At 34.4% G+C, this 17,948-nt stretch overlaps 3 protein-coding genes and 1 pseudogene across 3 annotated transcripts; 2 read left to right on the top strand and 2 right to left on the bottom strand.

Annotated features, from left to right (window-relative positions):
• Positions 1-3,375: 3,375 nt before the first annotated feature.
• Positions 3,376-5,291, top strand: LOC18050254 (annotated as a pseudogene).
• Positions 5,292-8,581: 3,290 nt separating this feature from the next.
• Positions 8,582-10,418, top strand: LOC18050253 (probable pectinesterase/pectinesterase inhibitor 20). Its single transcript, XM_006444328.1, has 2 exons — positions 8,582-9,587; positions 9,724-10,418. Exons 1-2 carry the CDS (start codon positions 8,582-8,584, stop codon positions 10,416-10,418), a joined length of 1,701 nt encoding a protein of 566 aa, XP_006444391.1.
• Positions 10,419-12,488: 2,070 nt separating this feature from the next.
• On the bottom strand, positions 12,489-12,845 carry LOC18050252 (putative invertase inhibitor). Its single transcript, XM_006444327.2, has one exon. The coding sequence runs from the start codon at positions 12,843-12,845 to the stop codon at positions 12,489-12,491; it is 357 nt and encodes a 118-aa protein (XP_006444390.2).
• Positions 12,846-14,507: 1,662 nt separating this feature from the next.
• On the bottom strand, positions 14,508-15,758 carry LOC18050251 (RING-H2 finger protein ATL64). The gene has a single exon (XM_006444326.2). The coding sequence runs from the start codon at positions 15,603-15,605 to the stop codon at positions 14,805-14,807; it is 801 nt and encodes a 266-aa protein (XP_006444389.1). The 5' UTR covers positions 15,606-15,758; the 3' UTR covers positions 14,508-14,804.
• Between the last annotated feature and the right edge of the window lie 2,190 nt (positions 15,759-17,948).

The following is a 17,948-nucleotide window of genomic DNA, read 5'->3' as shown; positions in this document are numbered from 1 at the left end:
TGTTTTAGTTGTTTTCCGTCATTGCAATTTTTGCAAACAATTTAAAAAGAAAAAAAAAATGTCAACGCATGCATATGGGACTTAAGGAAAGGTCAATGCAACTAAACGAGGGTTCTATGAAATTTACTTTATGTCACACCCACTTCAAGTAAAGCGCAATTTTGCTGAAAATCAGAGACCAATTTGTAACTTATTGCTAATATTTAGATTGTGTGTGTGTTATTTTTTTAAATAAAATCGGAGTAGACGAATGGGTTTAAATTTTGATTTTTCAATAAAGCTAAATGTCTGAATTTACATGACATATTTCTATTAATTTGTTTATTTTTCTCAACTTAAAAGTTTGAAAACTATTATTTTTCCATTTATACTCTTACAAATTTAAAATGTTAAATAAGTAATAAACATTTCAACGAACATTAATAAGATAGTATTTTATAAGAACATAAATCAATCATGTTCAAGTCAATACAATCTTCAATATTCTAAATTAGAACATGTGAATCAATTTTATTGTTGTTTACAATGTGTTATACACAAAATATTCATAAAAAATTATAAAGATAAATAATGCTAATTTTAAAAAAATTAAAACAATGATTTATTATTACATTTACATATCACAAGTTATGAAGATGAATAATAATGATAATTAGTAAATTTTATTTAGTTAAGGATGAAAATAAATAAATTAGATAGAAATAGTTACAACAGTATAATAAGTCAACTTGTAAATAAATTATTTGACATAATTATAACTATTAAAATATGTTCAATATTGAAATTTACATCCCAAATAACTTGTATTGAGAACATAATAATAAAAAGTTCCATAAATACTTTAAAAAGAAAAAAAGAAAAAAAAAGGAGAAGAAGAAGATGAAGAGATGAATAAAATGAAGAAGAAGGGCCAAAGGTTTAAAAAGGTTGAAAATAAAAGTTTTAAGGTTTAAAGTATAAGAATTGTAAATTGAATAATGAGTGTGGTATATGGGTGTTCAAAAATAATTATATAATATTAACTTATAATATATTATTCTTAACAATAATTCACATAATGGGTGTTTTTTAATATATATTTTTATTGAAATTAGAGTATAAAAATTAATTTTTAGAGTGCAAATAATCTCACCCTCTTTAGAAACTGATGTTTTTGGTTTATAAAATGTTGTTAAATAAAAAGTAAAGTTTTTAATGGGTGAGATTGTTTGAATCCCACCAAATTTCTTTCTACACCCTCTTTTTAGTTAAGAATTTTATTGTTTAAATAATTTTTTGAAAAAATTACTTAAGAAACCCTTTCTTCTTTTTCTCTTCTCAATTTAACAAATTCTCATCAATTCATTTAAATTTATTTTTTTAGCTGCACATAATTGGTAATATTAACTAAAAGGAACAAAAACCACTATTTTAAAATGAACATCAGTAAATATTTATCAACCATGAAAGTTATTGAATATAAAGAAATTAATTTTTACTAAACACAAAAGCTAATGAGTATCAAGATAAAAAATTCCTTATATATAGGAAGTATGAAATATAGGTCATGATATACTAAGAAAAGCTTAAAAAATAAATTTAAAAAAAAAATAAAATTGTAAAGTAGAGACAAAAAGTGATTAACGAAGGGTAATTTTAAATTTAAATTTAAGTAACAATTTTATTTTTTAAAATAGATGTAGAGAGAAATTTTGTGGGTTCAAATAGTCCCACATTTTTCTAATTGATCCGATGTATGAGTGTTTTAATTTGATTCAACCTCAACCTAAGTTGATGCAGATTAATTCCTTCGCTTTGATTTTGTCCTCTAGTTATCACAGTTGTGGAACCAACACTATGAACTTAATTTGTTTGATTATTCAACCAAAGTGAGACCTACGTAAGCGTCACAACTATTAGGTCTGTTGACCATATACTTTAATCTGTATTCCAGGCACATTTATTCAATTTATTTGTGGAGATGGATAATTTTTTTATAATCGCGGACACTGGAAAAAACCTGAAGCTTAATTTAATGTCTGATTATTCTATTTGATCAAGATGTAAAATCATTTAGGCTAGAAGCCAAAAGCTTGGTATTAGAAGTGTTTCAGCGCTTGAGACAATATTGTAGTTGTTGTAAGGCATACGTATTTCTTGTATTGCGTTCTCTAATGCTTTGTACAAGTTGATAGTGTGATGATAAGTAAGAAGTCACAAGAGTAGACGAGATCTAGTGATATAGTTTAATCAAAGTGGGTTTAGCCAAAAATCATATAACATTGTTTTAAAATAATTGCCTTAAAGTTATTTGGTTTTCTGGCAATAAGTTTCTTCTATTTAGTAAACAGTCTAGTACATTCCATATGTTACGTTTATCGCATTGACATTTGCACCCTTTCTTTTTTAAATAGTATTGGCACATCAGAACCCATTAAAATTTTGTCCCCTACCGACTATAAACTTTTAATTAATATCACACACATCTATGCTCTTAGGATTTTAATTGATTATTGGCGATTATTAATTTTGTGAGCATATGACTAGAAATTATATCTCATCTCCATATTTGAGTAAGTTCAAATGCCAGACATCTTGTATAATTTTAGAGATTTTACCTGCCAAACTAATCAACAATTATATGTTATAACTTCTAGAAATTTATTCTGCATGTAAATGAGATATTCCAACATAATAATCAGAAAGATGTTGGATTAAATTTTCGGTATTTTATTTCAATTTCAATTTAGTTCAAACCTAATTGCTTAAGCTGGCTGAAAATTAGTAATGTGTATGTCACTGCAGATAATCTTGGTGGGTACGCCCACAAGGAACTTAGACCATGTTTGATGAGATGCTGTGGGAAAAAAAATGAAATTATGAAATAAATTAAAGGTCATGTAGAGACATGACTTTTAAATAATAATTTTGAGGAAAAATATAAAGATATTATAAATTTTTTATCATACAAGTGTGAGATTAACTCAATTTATCTTCTAAGCCATTATATCTAGTGTTTATTAAATACTTTAATTGCAAAACTTTTAAGTTATAACTGTCAAATCTCATTACCAAACAAATCTTAATTTACTCACCCATCCTTACTCACACATTGTCGTCCCACAAGAAAGATATGTTCAGACATTAATATACAACGCAAAGATTGTCAAAGAATGAATACAGCAGGCACGTTGTATAAGTAGATAAATTTAACAAACATTTTAATTCCAAATTTGGTTGCATACATTAGGATATTATGTTGAGACTGCGTGCTTGATAGTCTCATAAGCTGACTTCCATATTTGTAAAAGCTCCCTGTCCCTCCTATAAATTCACCTAAATCCTAATACAAATCATTCCAGCGTAGTTCAATCTGTTTCATGGTCTAAAAAGATTATGGCTTCCAAACTCTTCTTTCTGATCAGAGCATTTCCAATTCTCCTTGCCCTTCCTTTCTTTGCCTATCCATCTTGTGCACTAAGGTTAGATAATGCTCCAACAACTCGCTTCACACCAGAAACCATTTGCAAGTACACTCCAAAAATCGTTCTTATTGCAAATCTATGCTCGCTAATGCTAACCCAACCGCAGATGTCTACACCTATGGTCGCTTCTCCATCCGCAAAGCCTTTTCGCAATCTCGTAAATTCCTGCACTTAATTGACACATATCTTAAACGGCGGTCCACATTATCAACCGCCGCTATTCGGGCTCTGGAAGATTGCAATTCACTAACTGATCTCAACGTGGACTATCTTTCAAGCTGCTTTCAAACTCTCAATACTACTAGAGAAATTCTACCTGCCATGCAAGCTGATGACGTGCAAACTCGGCTTAGTGCTGTGTTAACAAACCAGCAAACTTGTTTAGATGGGCTGCAAGCCGCTGCTAATTCAGCTGAGAGCATAAAGAATGGTGTCTCTGTCCCTCTCTTTGAGGATACAAAACTTAGCAGCGTCTTGCTTGCTCTTGTCAGAAAAGGTTGGGTTGGTAGGAAGAAGAAAGTAACCATCACAAGGCATCCCACAAGGACGCAGCGTCTGTTCGGCAAAGATAGACATGGACATTTGCCATTGATAATGTCCGACGAAAATCGTGCAATTTACGAGTCTTTAAGCGGAAGAAAACTCAAAAGTGACGACGGAGGAGTCTTGGTGACCAAAATAGTGACGGTGAGTCAGGATGGGAAAGCAAAGTTCTCGACCATCAATGATGCTATTACGGCAGCTCCAAACAATACAGATGTTACCGATGGATACTTCTTGATTTATATCAAGGAGGGTGTCTATCAAGAATACATCTCCATTGCTAAGAACAAGAAAATTTTGATGATGATTGGAGACGGCATTGGTAAGACAATAATCACCGGTGACAGAAACTTTGTTGATGGATGGACTACTTTCAATTCTGCTACTTTTGGTAATTAAGCTATCTATCTATCTATCTATATCTATATCTGTATCTATATCTATATCTATATCTATCTATATATATATATATATGGCGTAAAGCTAGCTTCTATATATATGTGTGTGTTCTAGTACTGCCGCAAATATTAATGATCAACTTATTACTATTCTACTTAATGAATATATATGTACATTATGATAATTGCAGCTGTTATGGCACCAAATTTTGTTGCCGTGGACATAAGTTTCCGGAACACAGCTGGGCCAAGCAAGCACCAGGCTGTCGCTCTCCGCAGCGGGGCAGATTTGTCTACATTTTATAGCTGCAGCTTTGAAGGGTACCAAGATAGTTTATATACACACTCTCAAAGGCAATTCTACAGAGAATGCGATATCTATGGTACAATCGATTTCATATTCGGAAACGCTGCCGTTGTTCTCCAAAACTGCAATATCTATCTGCGGCTACCTATGAGTGGACAATATAATGTTATCACCGCACAGGGTCGGACAGACCCTAACCAAAACACTGGCATATCCATTCATAATTGCACTTTTAGAGCTGCCGATGAACTTGCTTTAAGCAATCAAACCGTACAGACATACCTAGGAAGGCCATGGAAAGAGTACTCGAGGACTGTTATTATGCAGTCTTTCATGGATAGTTTGATAAATCCTTCAGGCTGGCAGATTTGGACTGGAGATTTCGCGCTGAGTACATTATATTATGCTGAGTACGACAACAGGGGACCTGGATCTAACAGTGCCAATCGAGTTACGTGGCCTGGTTACCATGTGATTAATGCAACCGATGCCGCTAATTTCACTGTCTCTAATTTTCTGCTGGGTGATGTATGGCTACCACAAACCGGGGTGCCTTACACAGGGGGCCTAATAAGCTAATTATCACGTGATGCTTTTTTTTTTTTGCCCCCTTTTTCAATTGTTTTGATGATGCATGTTGTACCCAATCTACCCAAATGTTCAGCCTGGTATTCACTTCAAATGGATTTATTTATTCGTTAATTCCAGCAAATGATTGTTATTTTTCTAACTTTTATTATTATCCTAATTGATGGCGTCCAGTATCAATTCTTTTTTACCAAATAGTATTATTTTGTATAAACTATATCACACGCACTGATCCTGTAGTCCTGAACAAAACATGGCACATGTTTAGAGAGAAAACTCGCAATAAGAAATTAAATTTTCTTTCTTTAATTTCTTTTCTTTCTTTCACAACTATTTTGTTAATAAATATGTCTTATTTTTCAATTAGGATTTCCTATAATATTTTCTTATTTAGTAGGATTTCTATTTAAGGAATAACTAATTTCGCGTCTTGTTGGTATAACACATCAATCAGTTCTTTACAAGTGGACAATATTTAGTGTAAGAGAAATGATAGGTCTATTAAGAGATTAGGTGTTATTAGGGTTTTGAGTGTGAGAAAAAAATATTAAGTTCTTTGCAAGTAGACAATATTTAGTGTGAGAGAAATGATAGGTCTATTAAGAGATTAGATGTTATTAGGGTTTTGAGTGTGGGAAAAAAAATACTAAAATGATTGTCATAATTTTTTACATAGTAAATTTTTCTCTCGTTGTCCTTGGCGGCCTTGTTTTTTTTTATATACGAATTTTCCATGTAAATTCTTATATTACGTGATTGACTATATTCTCCATCTCTTTTTCATTTATTATTTGTTTGATATTTTTGCTTGCACGATCTTGAGTGGGATTAAAATTTTCTATTAAGTGGTATTAGAACTAAAGGTTGTTATGTAAAGCAATAATATATGCGTATAAATTTTCAAATCTTGTGAGGATTGAAGTTGAAAATTTTGATGGAAGAATTAATTTTGACTTATGGTAAGTTCAAGTCAAGGATATATTGATTCAATCTAGCTACACAAGAAAAGCAAGGTGATATAAACCATGATCCTATTGGTGGAAACCCATGGAAGTGTGTAGACAATCTGGGCACCTTAACGAATATTGTCGGAATAGAGCAAGTTTGGCTAGTAGTTCTAAATCATTAGATGGAAATACTGATAAAGTCAGTCCGTGGTGTGCCTCCTTTTACCCATCATAAAGTGATTCTAACAAACACTATGTGAGTGTAGTTTTAGGTAGAGTAAAGAAGGTGGAGACGACACAATTGTGTGGATACACGTGGATCATGTTTTGTGACATAATTTAAAAACTCGTCAAAGTGAAGATTATTAGGAAATATGTTGTATTAAATGATGGATTTAATAACTTGTAAAATTAGTTAATCACCATCTAATGGATGAATGCCACATCAATTAGGACTCAAATTCGGACTTAGATGTGATGGCTAGCATTGGTCTAAAATAAAACATTGGCATTCACAGTTTTGACAACAATGATGGTGCCTTCAATGGCGTCTATCAATGAATTCAAAGGCAAATTTGGTACCAGCGAATTCAAATTTTGATGATATACATAACCAAACTAATTTCGTCAACATTGATGTGTTTGGTGGTGCAAAAACCACCAAAACGAAGTAGCGACGTTGGAACACTACCATATAATGACGGCTCTTCTAGCTGAATTGTCATCTAATTTCTTGTCTTCAGTAGCCGATGAGATTGACGAAATCATCTCCAAATGGCAAAGTGACGGCAGCATCACCTTTTGGGTGGAGTTTTCACACCAATATGGACTATTTTTCTAATAATGTTACAATTGTTGGATGGATAGAAAAATCTAAAATCTACTTATATATTTATTTTGTAGAACGTTTGCAACTAATTAGCTTCACCAACAGAGTCGTAGTAATAGTAAGCCAAGGTAGTAGAAGTTAGCTAATTTCGCATAAAATCCTCTCTTAATTCATAATATTCTTTATTTGTTTAAAAAAAAAAGTTGTGAAATTCTCATGATGTGGGCGGTGCTGGTCAGCTAGCGCCATCGGCATCTCAAACTCAAAGCATGCATCAGCATCAAGCGTATGCCATGCGGCCTGGATGGCTGGAAGAGACTCGAGAGTCGAGAGGAATAGGCGGTAATTAACGCAGATGGTTGAAAAAATAAATAAAACCCGATTCTCTCCTTTTATGTTTTTGTTGGAAAAAGATAAATTAAAGCAAGAAAATTTCAAACAAAAATCGAAGTAATTAGTGAATATTTCAAACATTTGCTCATTTTTATCTATAATATCAAATTCTGTAAAATACTCCCGACTACGGTTCGGTCATTGTCGCCGATCAACTATGGCTCTGCCAATTTTTGCTTGACATTCTTAACTGAAACAGAGTAAATTCTATATTATCCAATCACCGAGCATTACATTGACTTTTATTATTATTGCTATTAATGTAATCTATCATAAGTGAGAGGTTCGTTGGTGCGTGCCACGTCTATTGGGTGCGTTGAGTGTGACCAGTATAAAGGATTTATTCCAGGCACATATAAAAACTCACTTCCCAACCGAACCTTGATCAACAAGCACACAAGAACAAACGTACCATACAACTATGGATTCGGTACAGGTTGACCTTGGAAAAATGTCTATTCGCTTGCATCCAGAAAGAGTAATGTAGAGTAATGTTTCTGAATTATTCATAAACTTTAATGTCGCAGATCTTAACATTGTAATCTTATGACATACTTTAACATAACTCGAGTCTTGACAACATATCAATGGTCATCATTTTTTTTTTTAACCAATATCATTAATGTTGTATTTCCTATTCTGTTCCTTAAGGTTCAAAGATTTGAATGTTGGTTACGTGAGAAATAATAATAATAAACAAAGAGATTGGATAAAAATTTTCATAAACCAAACTCAAGTTGGAGAATGATTGGAAGCTTGCATGTTATGACTTATGACACAGTTGAAAATCTAATTGGGGAAGGCAAAGGAAGATTGCCAAATCAAGAAATGTTCATACCACGTTCTATCAGTAGACAGATAAATAGATTAATGCTTTTATTCCAAATTTGGTTGCATGCATGATGCATAAGAATATCAATCTCAAAACGAACGCGTTCTTTGATAAAGCCTTACAATTAGTTGACTTCCATATTTCTCCTTCTGACACAAATTAAAGAAATGCATCATAATATGAAGCGAAGCTACCATTCACCTCCTGTAAATACACCCCATTACTGGCACAAATCATTCAAACTCTTGTCTCTTCTCTTTCAACCCTTAATCTAAAACAAATGGGTTCAAATCTCCTCCTCCTAATAACATTGCCTATTCTCATTTCCATTCCTTTCTTTTCCAATCCAACTTGTGCGGCAAATTTTGCTCGAAAAAGTCGCGTCACACCAGAAACTATTTGCAAGTACACCCCAAATCAATCCTATTGCAAATCTATGCTTGCTAATGCTAAGCAAACCACTGATATCTACACCTATGGCCGATTCTCCTTCCGCAAGGCTTTTTCGCAATCTCGAAAATTCTTGGACTTGATTGACAATTATCTTAAACGGCCGTCCACTTTATCGACCGCTGCTATACGTGCTCTGGAAGACTGCTATTTACTAGCTGATCTTAACATGGACTATTTTTCAAGGTCCTTCCAAACTGTGAACAACACTAGTCAAATTCTGCCTGCCAAGCAAGCGGATGACGTGCAAACTCGGCTTAGTGCGATCTTAACAAACCAACAAACCTGTTTAGATGGCCTTCAAGCCGCTGTCTCGGCCTGGAGCACAGCGAATGGCCTCTCTGTTCCTCTCTTAGACGACACAAAACTCAGCAGCGTCTTGCTTGCTCTTTTCAAAAAGGGTTGGGTTGGTCAGAAGAGGAAAGGAACCATATGGCAGATGCCTACAGGAACGCAACGTCTGTTCGGCAAAGACGGACGCTTGCCATTGATAATGTCTGATGAAAATCGGGCAATTTACGAGAAAGTATGCAAAAGAAAACTCAACAGTGGTGATGGACGTGGAGTGTTGGTGAGCAAAATAGTGACGGTGAGTCAGGACGGGAGGGGAATGTTCTCCACCATCAATGATGCTATTAATGCAGCTCCAAACGATACTGATGTTAGCAATGGATACTTCTTGATATATATCAAGGACGGGGTCTATCAAGAATACGTATCCATTGCTAAGAACAAGATAAATCTAATGATGATAGGAGACGGCATCAATCAGACAATAATCACTGGCAACAGAAGCGCTGTAGATGGATGGACTACGTTCAATTCTGCTACCTTTGGTAATTAATTAATTAATTTTACATGTGTGCGTGCGTGTGTGTGTTCTACTACTGTCCCCAGTGTAAACTTATATTGGATACGTATTCTAATGAGTTCATTCACTATTTGCAAAATGCATAAATATTACATGCGCAGCTGTGGTGGCACCAAATTTTGTCGCGGTGGACATTACTTTTCGAAATACAGCCGGTCCAAGCAAGTTCCAGGCTGTGGCACTACGCAGTGGGGGGGATTTGTCTACATTTTATAGCTGCAGCTTCGAAGGGTACCAAGATACATTATATACACATTCTCTAAGGCAATTCTACAGAGAATGCGATATCTATGGTACAATTGATTTCATACTTGGAAACGCCGCTGTTGTTCTCCAAAATTGTAATATCCATGCACGGCTACCAATGATTGGACAATATAATGTCATCACTGCACAAGGTCGAACAGACCCTAACCAAAACACCGGCATATCCATTCATAATTGCACTTTTAGAGCTGCTGATGAACTCGCATCGAGCAATCGAACATTACCAACATATCTTGGGAGGCCATGGAAAGAGTACTCGAGGACTGTTGTTATGCAATCTTTCCTGGATGGTTTGATAAATCCTGCAGGCTGGCAGATTTGGACTGGAGATTTCGCGCTGAGTACATTATATTATGCTGAGTACGATAACAGGGGACCTGGATCTAACACCGCCAATCGAGTTACGTGGCCTGGTTACCATGCGATTAATGCAACTGATGCCGCTAATTTCACCGTGTCTAATTTCCTGTTGGGAGATCAATGGCTACCACGAACAGGGGTGCCTTATACTGGTGGCTTAATAAGCTGATGATTACTTGATGCGGGTGTATTTGTTACTTTTTTTTCCCTTTTTCCACTTTCTTAAACTGTTTGTGTTTGATCATGCATGTTTTACCCAAGCTACCCAAATGTGCAACTCGGTGGTATTTCACTTTAATTGGATTTATTTATTAAATTTGTTAATTTGAGCAACTGACGCGCATTTTTTTAATTTTTTTTAGTTGACGTTTATAATTTTAATTCTTTTTCACCAAATGATGTTAATTTCAACGTACAAAACATGCCACAAACATTCTAGACAGAAATATATATATATATATATATATATAATAAAAGAAAATTTAGGAGTTATATATAAAGGTACACTTTGAACAAACAAAAACTGCAAAAATTATCAAGCACATGTTCATGTACTGAGACTCTATTTCCCTGCTAATTCTATAGGATGAGGATAAAAATCTAGAATAAGCTATAATAAACTTTATTTAAAACAATTACCATATTTTTTTATTGCAACATACACATCACTGTTAAGAAAATAGATATAATTAAATGAATTCAGCTTGTTTATAATTAAGAAAACAACATGCTTTAGCGAATGACTAATCATTTTTTTCCTAAGAATATCCATAAAGTATAATCTTTTAATCATGCGATTATGATGAGAATTTTTAGATAGAAACGGGATCATAAATTATTTACAAAAAAATAAAAAATAAAAAAGGCTAGATTACTTATCTAAGTTAATTAATCATAGTTTCGCAATTCGCAATAAAACATTATCTGGTAAATTAATGAATGTTACGCAGAAGAGTTTCAAATTTTTGTACCGTTTTCTTCTAAATCAATGTCCTCCTCACACAGGATTTTTTTCCTAAAAAATCCGCCCACAAGTTATGACACCTAAAATTTGGATTAGGAAATTCGGCATATAAGGTCGTTTGAAATTGTTTTGAAGAAGTTTAAAATTGATTTTGAAAAGTTAAAAATTAATTTTGGTGTTTGGTAAATTTTTTAAAAGATTACTTTTGGTAAAATCATCCCATCTTTTAGATTTTAAAAAGTAGCAAAAAAATAACTTTTCAAAGTCTGATTTTGTAAATCAGTTTTGTACTTACTACAATTTCATATATATATACAAAATTATCCTTATTAATTAAGAAATTAAATAATTAATTTTCAAGAGATTATTATTAATATTACCAATTCTAATGAGATAACAACATAAAGATATAAAATTAAGAAAATAAAATATTTATTTTAGTTATCAATTGTTATATATATATATATTTTATATACACGTTTATAAATATGTAAATAAATTTTATTTAATATTATGTCAAATTCAGTTATTTATATTCGTATAGCAATTTAACAAAAAGATTAAACAAGCACATATTATAGCTTTTAAATTTCACAGCACTTTTGAGAATTTGTAAATTTTACGAAACGTTTAACTGATTATTTTTACAACTGATTATACAATAATTATTTTTAAAGACCACTACATTTCCAAACTTACCCATAGTCAGTCAACCACATGTTTGTCTTTTTTTGTAGTTGGGGTTGGGGGCTTTTGTCTTGTTATGTTAATTGTATACTCTTAATCAAATTTATAATAATTAAGCGATAATGATGTTCAGCTTGATGAACATTATGATAATTAAAGTTTGGAAGATTACAAAGACTTAAGGCATATAATTGACAAAAAATAAAATAAAATCATGAGATACAAAATAAGATCACCGCGGCATTCCAGCCAATTGCTTGTTGGCAGCCAAAACATTTTTGCATAGTCTGATAAAGATTCCATTGTTCCAAGTGAGCTTGGCATCAACATTTGGATGTTGTGTGAAAGCTTCTTGGCATGCTACTGCATCAGAAAGGGCAGCTTCAACCCATGTTTGTCTTTTGTTGTAGTGGGGGGGCTTTTGTCTTGTTATGTTAATTGTATACTCTTAATCAAATTTATAATAATTAAGCGATAATGATGTTCAGCTTTGATGAACATTATGATAATTAAAGTTTGGAAGATTACAAAGACTTAAGGCATATAATTGACCAAAAAAAAAAAAAAATCATGAGATACAAAATAAGATCACCGCGGCATTCCAGCCAATTGCTTGTTGGCAGCCAAAACATTTTTGCATAGTCTGATAAAGATTCCATTGTTCCAAGTGAGCTTGGCATCAACATTTGGATGTTGTGTGAAAGCTTCTTGGCATGCTACTGCATCAGAAAGGGCAGCTTCAACCCAAGCACGAACATCTTTGAATGCATCTGCTTCCAGAGCAGCAATCGAATCATCAACCTGATCAACAGCGTCTTGATACAAGTTCGCGCAATCTATCAGCCCCTGCTGCACTAGAGGTTCCAAATTTGGCTGACCCATCCTTTCTTGGACGTACTTCAATATAGCTGTTGCATTTCCAGATGCCTGATTGAGCCCGATCATTGCAAGGCCATTTAGATCGGCTTTTTGGGCATTGTTATAAGTGCTGTAACATAGATTCTTGTCTTCCGAACTTTGGCAAACTCTTTCTATCAAATTACTGGTGCCACTAATTGCACAAAGCTGAAGGCCAATGAGAAATATAAAACTTGTTGTAGACTTCATTTTCTTGATTGAAGAAATATTAATTTGTGATGCTTCCAGTTTAATTTAAAGGAGAACAAATTAAATAAGAGAATTCGTTGTTGGTTAATTTGTTGAGACAATAAACATATATATAGCCGGTAATATTCTGTGAACTACAGTCTGTTGGAGCGCGATTTAAGAATCATCATTGAAGCAAGAAAAATTTGTTCGGCCATCCATTGATGTATACGGGTCCCTCCTATTAAACGGAAATTAATTGTTTTGCTTGTTTTATTCTGCAGTTAAGGGTAATGTGTTCAAGCTAGTAGGGGGACGTGTTCAGATTAAGAGGAATTTTAAAATACATATTAATTGATACATGTATTATATTTATAATTGTATTTAATGTAGCCACCGTTTACATGGTGGTCTTTTAAATTTAAATCTTCAATGGAGAATCGCATTAGAACAGGCCATGAAAGGATCACCATATGGTTCGAATGGATGCCCCTAGCTTGGCCTTTCTTTAAATTAAATACAGATGGTGTAGACAAATTTCAGGCCATGCAAGGGCAGGTGGTTTCATTAGAAATTACTACAGAGAATGGGTTCGCGGTTTTGGTACGAATATTGACCATTGCACTATTACTGAAGTGGAGCTTTGGGGCTTATTTCGAGGTTTGCAACTTGCGTGGAATATTGGGATTCGATAGCTTCAAATTGAAGTGGATAGTCGGTGCATCACTTATATCCTAACCACAAATAACAGTCATCCTAATGCTTATTCCCCTCTTATTCGGGGAATTAAAAGACTCCTCAAGAGAAATTGGTAGGTATCTCTATCATATAGCTATCGGGAAATCAATTTCACAGCTAACTACCTCGTCAACCACTAATGGGTCTTTGGTCCAGTGGGAGAACCCTTACACTTACAATGTTGAGTGCAATGGTTTGATCCTCCATAAAACTATTTATGAGGGTTATTTACAATCCTCCCTCAATTATCAAAATAATTGAGTGGAGCCCGTCTATCCTTCACGAAATGTGAGTGGAGTGGACAACCCTCGAATATTTGAGAGAGTTTAAAAGAATCTGAGCAACGCTTCAAAGGAGTACATGCCACGAAGAAAGTCTCAATTGTACAATCTGTTTGTAAATATTAATTATAATACCTGATGTAATATCAGTAACAGTCCTGTATGACAGTATTCCAAAAAAAAAAAAAAACTACCTCGTCAACCAAGCTATCATTTTACCTCTTGGGATCAATGTTTTTCCAATTCCTGTAACCGAAACCGAATGATGGATGTTGCATGATGTTTCCGGGTCTACGCACCCATGCTTGGTTGTTGCCTACTTTTAACTAGATCCTTTATGTATTAAGAAAAATAAAAGAAAGAAATATACATATATTATAATATTATTCACTTGTTGTATGATTGACTTAACATTAGTAGAATCAAAACATGAATGTTCGGTCAAATTAAATATTAATACATCAATAAATAGTTATTAATCATGGTTTAGTTTTCACCCTAAAAAATTAATATTTAATTCCTTTGATGCATCCCAACAATAATAATTTGTGTCGCTCGAATCATTGGTTGTTAGTGCCTCTGACACAATTTTAACGAGGTAAAAACAAAATTGATTTCAGTAGCACGATATCAAAACTGTATTTAGTACTTATCTGTGCTATACATTATTTGTACATAGGTGTTGCATTAATTTGCCACTTCTGCAAAATATCCACCACATGTTGGCAACAGACAGAATGGTCCGTCCTCTTGTGGTGATTCAATTTTATCTTTTCTCGTCAGTTGAACAGCAAAGCAGTCATATGCTCCAAATCCTCTTCAAAGTTAGAACCCGATTACCCGGAGACTTGAACCCGTTGCGTTCATTAGTTAAACTCAAACCCATATCATCCAAACCTCTGAAGTTCTCTCGAGCTCGAGGTATCTCCACCGACACACTCTCCAATTGCGGCAAAGAAGATGATGAAGAAGAAGAAGACGAGCAACCCATCTGATGAACAACACCTAAGTCCCTCTCAGTAGGTTCGATAACGGAGACAACCTCTTCGACTTGGACCAGTGGATGGACCAGAGTGATGTCAAGTTGAACCGGGGCTCTACAGAGTGGACAATTAGAGTGAGATTGAAACCACATGTCGATGCAATCAACATGGAATACATGTCTACACTTGGGCAAGACACGGCCATTTTCGTTGTCTTCAAATTCCGACAAGCAAACGGCGCAGTCTAGCGGCTCCTTGGGGTCTTCTATGTTTGGTGAGTAGACAAAAGCGGGTATCCTTTTGAGAATAGAGAGGTCCAAAGCTTGATGAGCGTGAGGAGGAGCTGTGTTCATGGTATTAGCACCGCTAGAGAGAAAGAAGAGCCGATGGGCACGGCGGTGACGGTGACGGTGACGGTAACGGTAACGGTGGCGGTGGCGGTAACGGAGCCAACTGGCATAACTGTGAAAGCAGACTAAGATGAAAACAACAACAAAGAGAAGAATCACAGAACAAAACATGATCTTTCCATTAAGAACGTAGCTGCTGGCGCTGGGATTCTGAATCTGATCGAGACCACTTGGTGCTGTTAACGTTGTCGAGTTAGAATCCATCATCGGATGAGACAAAGAGATTGGAGAGTGAATGGGGGCGCGCGCGCGCGTCTGTATATATACACATAAATATAAAAGGATATTTTTTGCATAGCTAGTTGTCGGACAGTGGGGAGGTTTTATTTGGGGTAGTAATTAAAGCGGAAGGGGAAGGGAAAGGGAGGGTTCCTTATCCTCTTGTGTGAATGCGAGTGTGAATAAATACTAAATTGAATAATTGAAAAGCTATACAGGATATTTCAATATCTAAATGTTTAATTCACTCATAACTGATGTTGAATTTATATTAAGACTTAGAATAAAACTTAAATATTTAAATTCGTAACATCATAAATAATTAAAATATGTGAATGGCGTTCTTGAGTTTTTTATAATTTACAGTAGCAATTTGCAGTTTTGTTTGGTGTAGGCTCATTCCTTACATTACAGTAATCTAAGGGGTGTTTTATTTTTAATCGATGTAAACGAATTTGGAATTTTAAATCCTCTCTTAATTTAATTTCTTTTTAAGTTTTATATAAGATCACTTGTCATCCCTTATATTACAGCATCAATATTAGATGTAGACGATTTAAATCCTCTCTTAATTTAATTTTTCTTAAATTTTTTTATTAGATCATGATGCATGTTTAAGGTTAGGATTTAATTTATTTTAGACTTTTCTCATTAAAATCAAAACGCATCGTTTCTTGACTAAATAAGCGTCTGAAACTTAACCGACGCGATCAAACTGCCGCTCCTTTCTCGCTTCTCATATCACAAACTTATAAACCTGAGCAAAGAAGAAAACGTTAACAATTAATTCGTAATTCTTTTAAGAATTTATGTCATTGAATGCATTATTGTTATTGGTAGCCTGCAACGACAATGACACTTGAAACAGAAAAATACCACTGAAGACAAGTTCTATTGTGATCGTCCGCAATTAATTTAACTCTATTTTACATACATGAATATAGTTCCATCTTTCTCATTCTCCATTGACTAAAAATACAATTAAAAAGAAAAAAAGAAAAAAAAAGTATCTAACCTCCTTGATTGATTATCCAGTGAACAAGAAAGGGGAATAGATAAAAAAAAATTTTTTTTAAAAAAATACTATACTAAACAAAATAGAAGTGGAGTTGAAGCTAAATCTTAGCTGTTGAATCTGGTTCGTTAGCTTTGCTTTGATGAAGAACCAGATCCTCCCAAGATTCTCAGCCAAGATTAATCAAGATGCAATATCAGCTTAGATCAACTTAAGAGAATCAACTAAACCCAATTAGACTCGTAACAAAATGGATTGATTACAAACTTAGAAACCAAAAAACAGCAAGAAAACCAATCACACAAAGCAGAGCACAAGCTTTAACGTGGTTCAGCCATTAATGGCTTACATCCACGAGTGAATTCCTCAGACAGCTTTATTGAATGATTCAAGAAGTTTGTTATAGAGATTCTAAGAACAAGAACAAGTAAGACACTTCCTCTCAGACTTCCCTCAATCTCTATCTCGCACGATGATCTCCGCACCAGAAGACTGTTGCTTATATACCAGTCTTGTAACAGCTCTAACAACCCAGATTGCACAGCTCCTTGACACGTGTACTATGAGTCTGTTATTTAACGAACTCAGCTTCAGTTAACCATCACGTGAAGAACCCGTGACTTCACTTAAGTTGAGCATATCCAAAACGAACTCATGTGTTGCCGTTTCGGAACAAGGATTGGATGTGCTTCTCACGTGATCACTTAAAGCTTCTAAACACTACTGGAAACGCTGTCGTTTGCTGGCAAAGGTGTTTGAATTCACCTTTCAGCCAACAATACTCCACCTTGAATCAAACACCCTGTAACTGATACATTCACCAACTGATTCATATCAGGTTTTGCAGATACCAACTAAGTCCAAACATTTCTTGAACTTAGTTGCAGGAACCACCTTAGTGAGCATGTCAGAGGGGTTGTCATCAGTATGTATTTTAACCATCTTGATAACTCCCCTGGAGACTTCATTTCTTATGAAGTGAAGTTTAATATCAATATGTTTGATCTTCTCATGGTGAGCTGGATTCTTACACAAATGCAGTGCACTGGAGCTGTCACAGAAAATTGGTACAGACTCTTGTTTTAAACCGAGCTTAGTGATTAAGCCCTTGAGCCAAATGGCCTCCTTTGCAGCTTCAGTGGCAGCTGTAAATTCTGCTTCTGTTGTGGAAAGTGCCACTACATGCTGCAAGTTTGCCTTCCAATTAATCAGGCAGCCTTTTAACATAAACAAGTATCATGTGAGTGATCTTCTTCTGTCCAGATCTCCTGCATAGTCAGAATCTACATAGCCCCACAACATTTCTTCTGTTCCAG

This window comes from Citrus clementina, unplaced genomic scaffold (assembly GCF_000493195.1).
Source record: "Citrus clementina cultivar Clemenules unplaced genomic scaffold, Citrus_clementina_v1.0 scaffold_3, whole genome shotgun sequence".
In the NCBI taxonomy this organism is placed as follows: Eukaryota; Viridiplantae; Streptophyta; class Magnoliopsida; order Sapindales; family Rutaceae; genus Citrus; species Citrus x clementina.
Note: the sequence above shows the minus strand (reverse complement) of the source record. Positions and strands in the feature narration are given on the sequence as shown.

Bases quoted from the DNA above. Each gene is read 5' to 3' on its own strand.
- LOC18050253 (XM_006444328.1), top strand. From the start codon at position 8,582: ATGGGTTCAAATCTCCTCCTCCTAATAACATTGCCTATTCTCATTTCC. The intron at 9,588-9,723 runs GTAATTAATTAA...TTACATGCGCAG, and splicing joins GTTCAATTCTGCTACCTTTG to CTGTGGTGGCACCAAATTTT.
- LOC18050252 (XM_006444327.2), bottom strand. From the start codon at position 12,845: ATGATCGGGCTCAATCAGGCATCTGGAAATGCAACAGCTATATTGAAG.
- LOC18050251 (XM_006444326.2), bottom strand. From the start codon at position 15,605: ATGATGGATTCTAACTCGACAACGTTAACAGCACCAAGTGGTCTCGAT.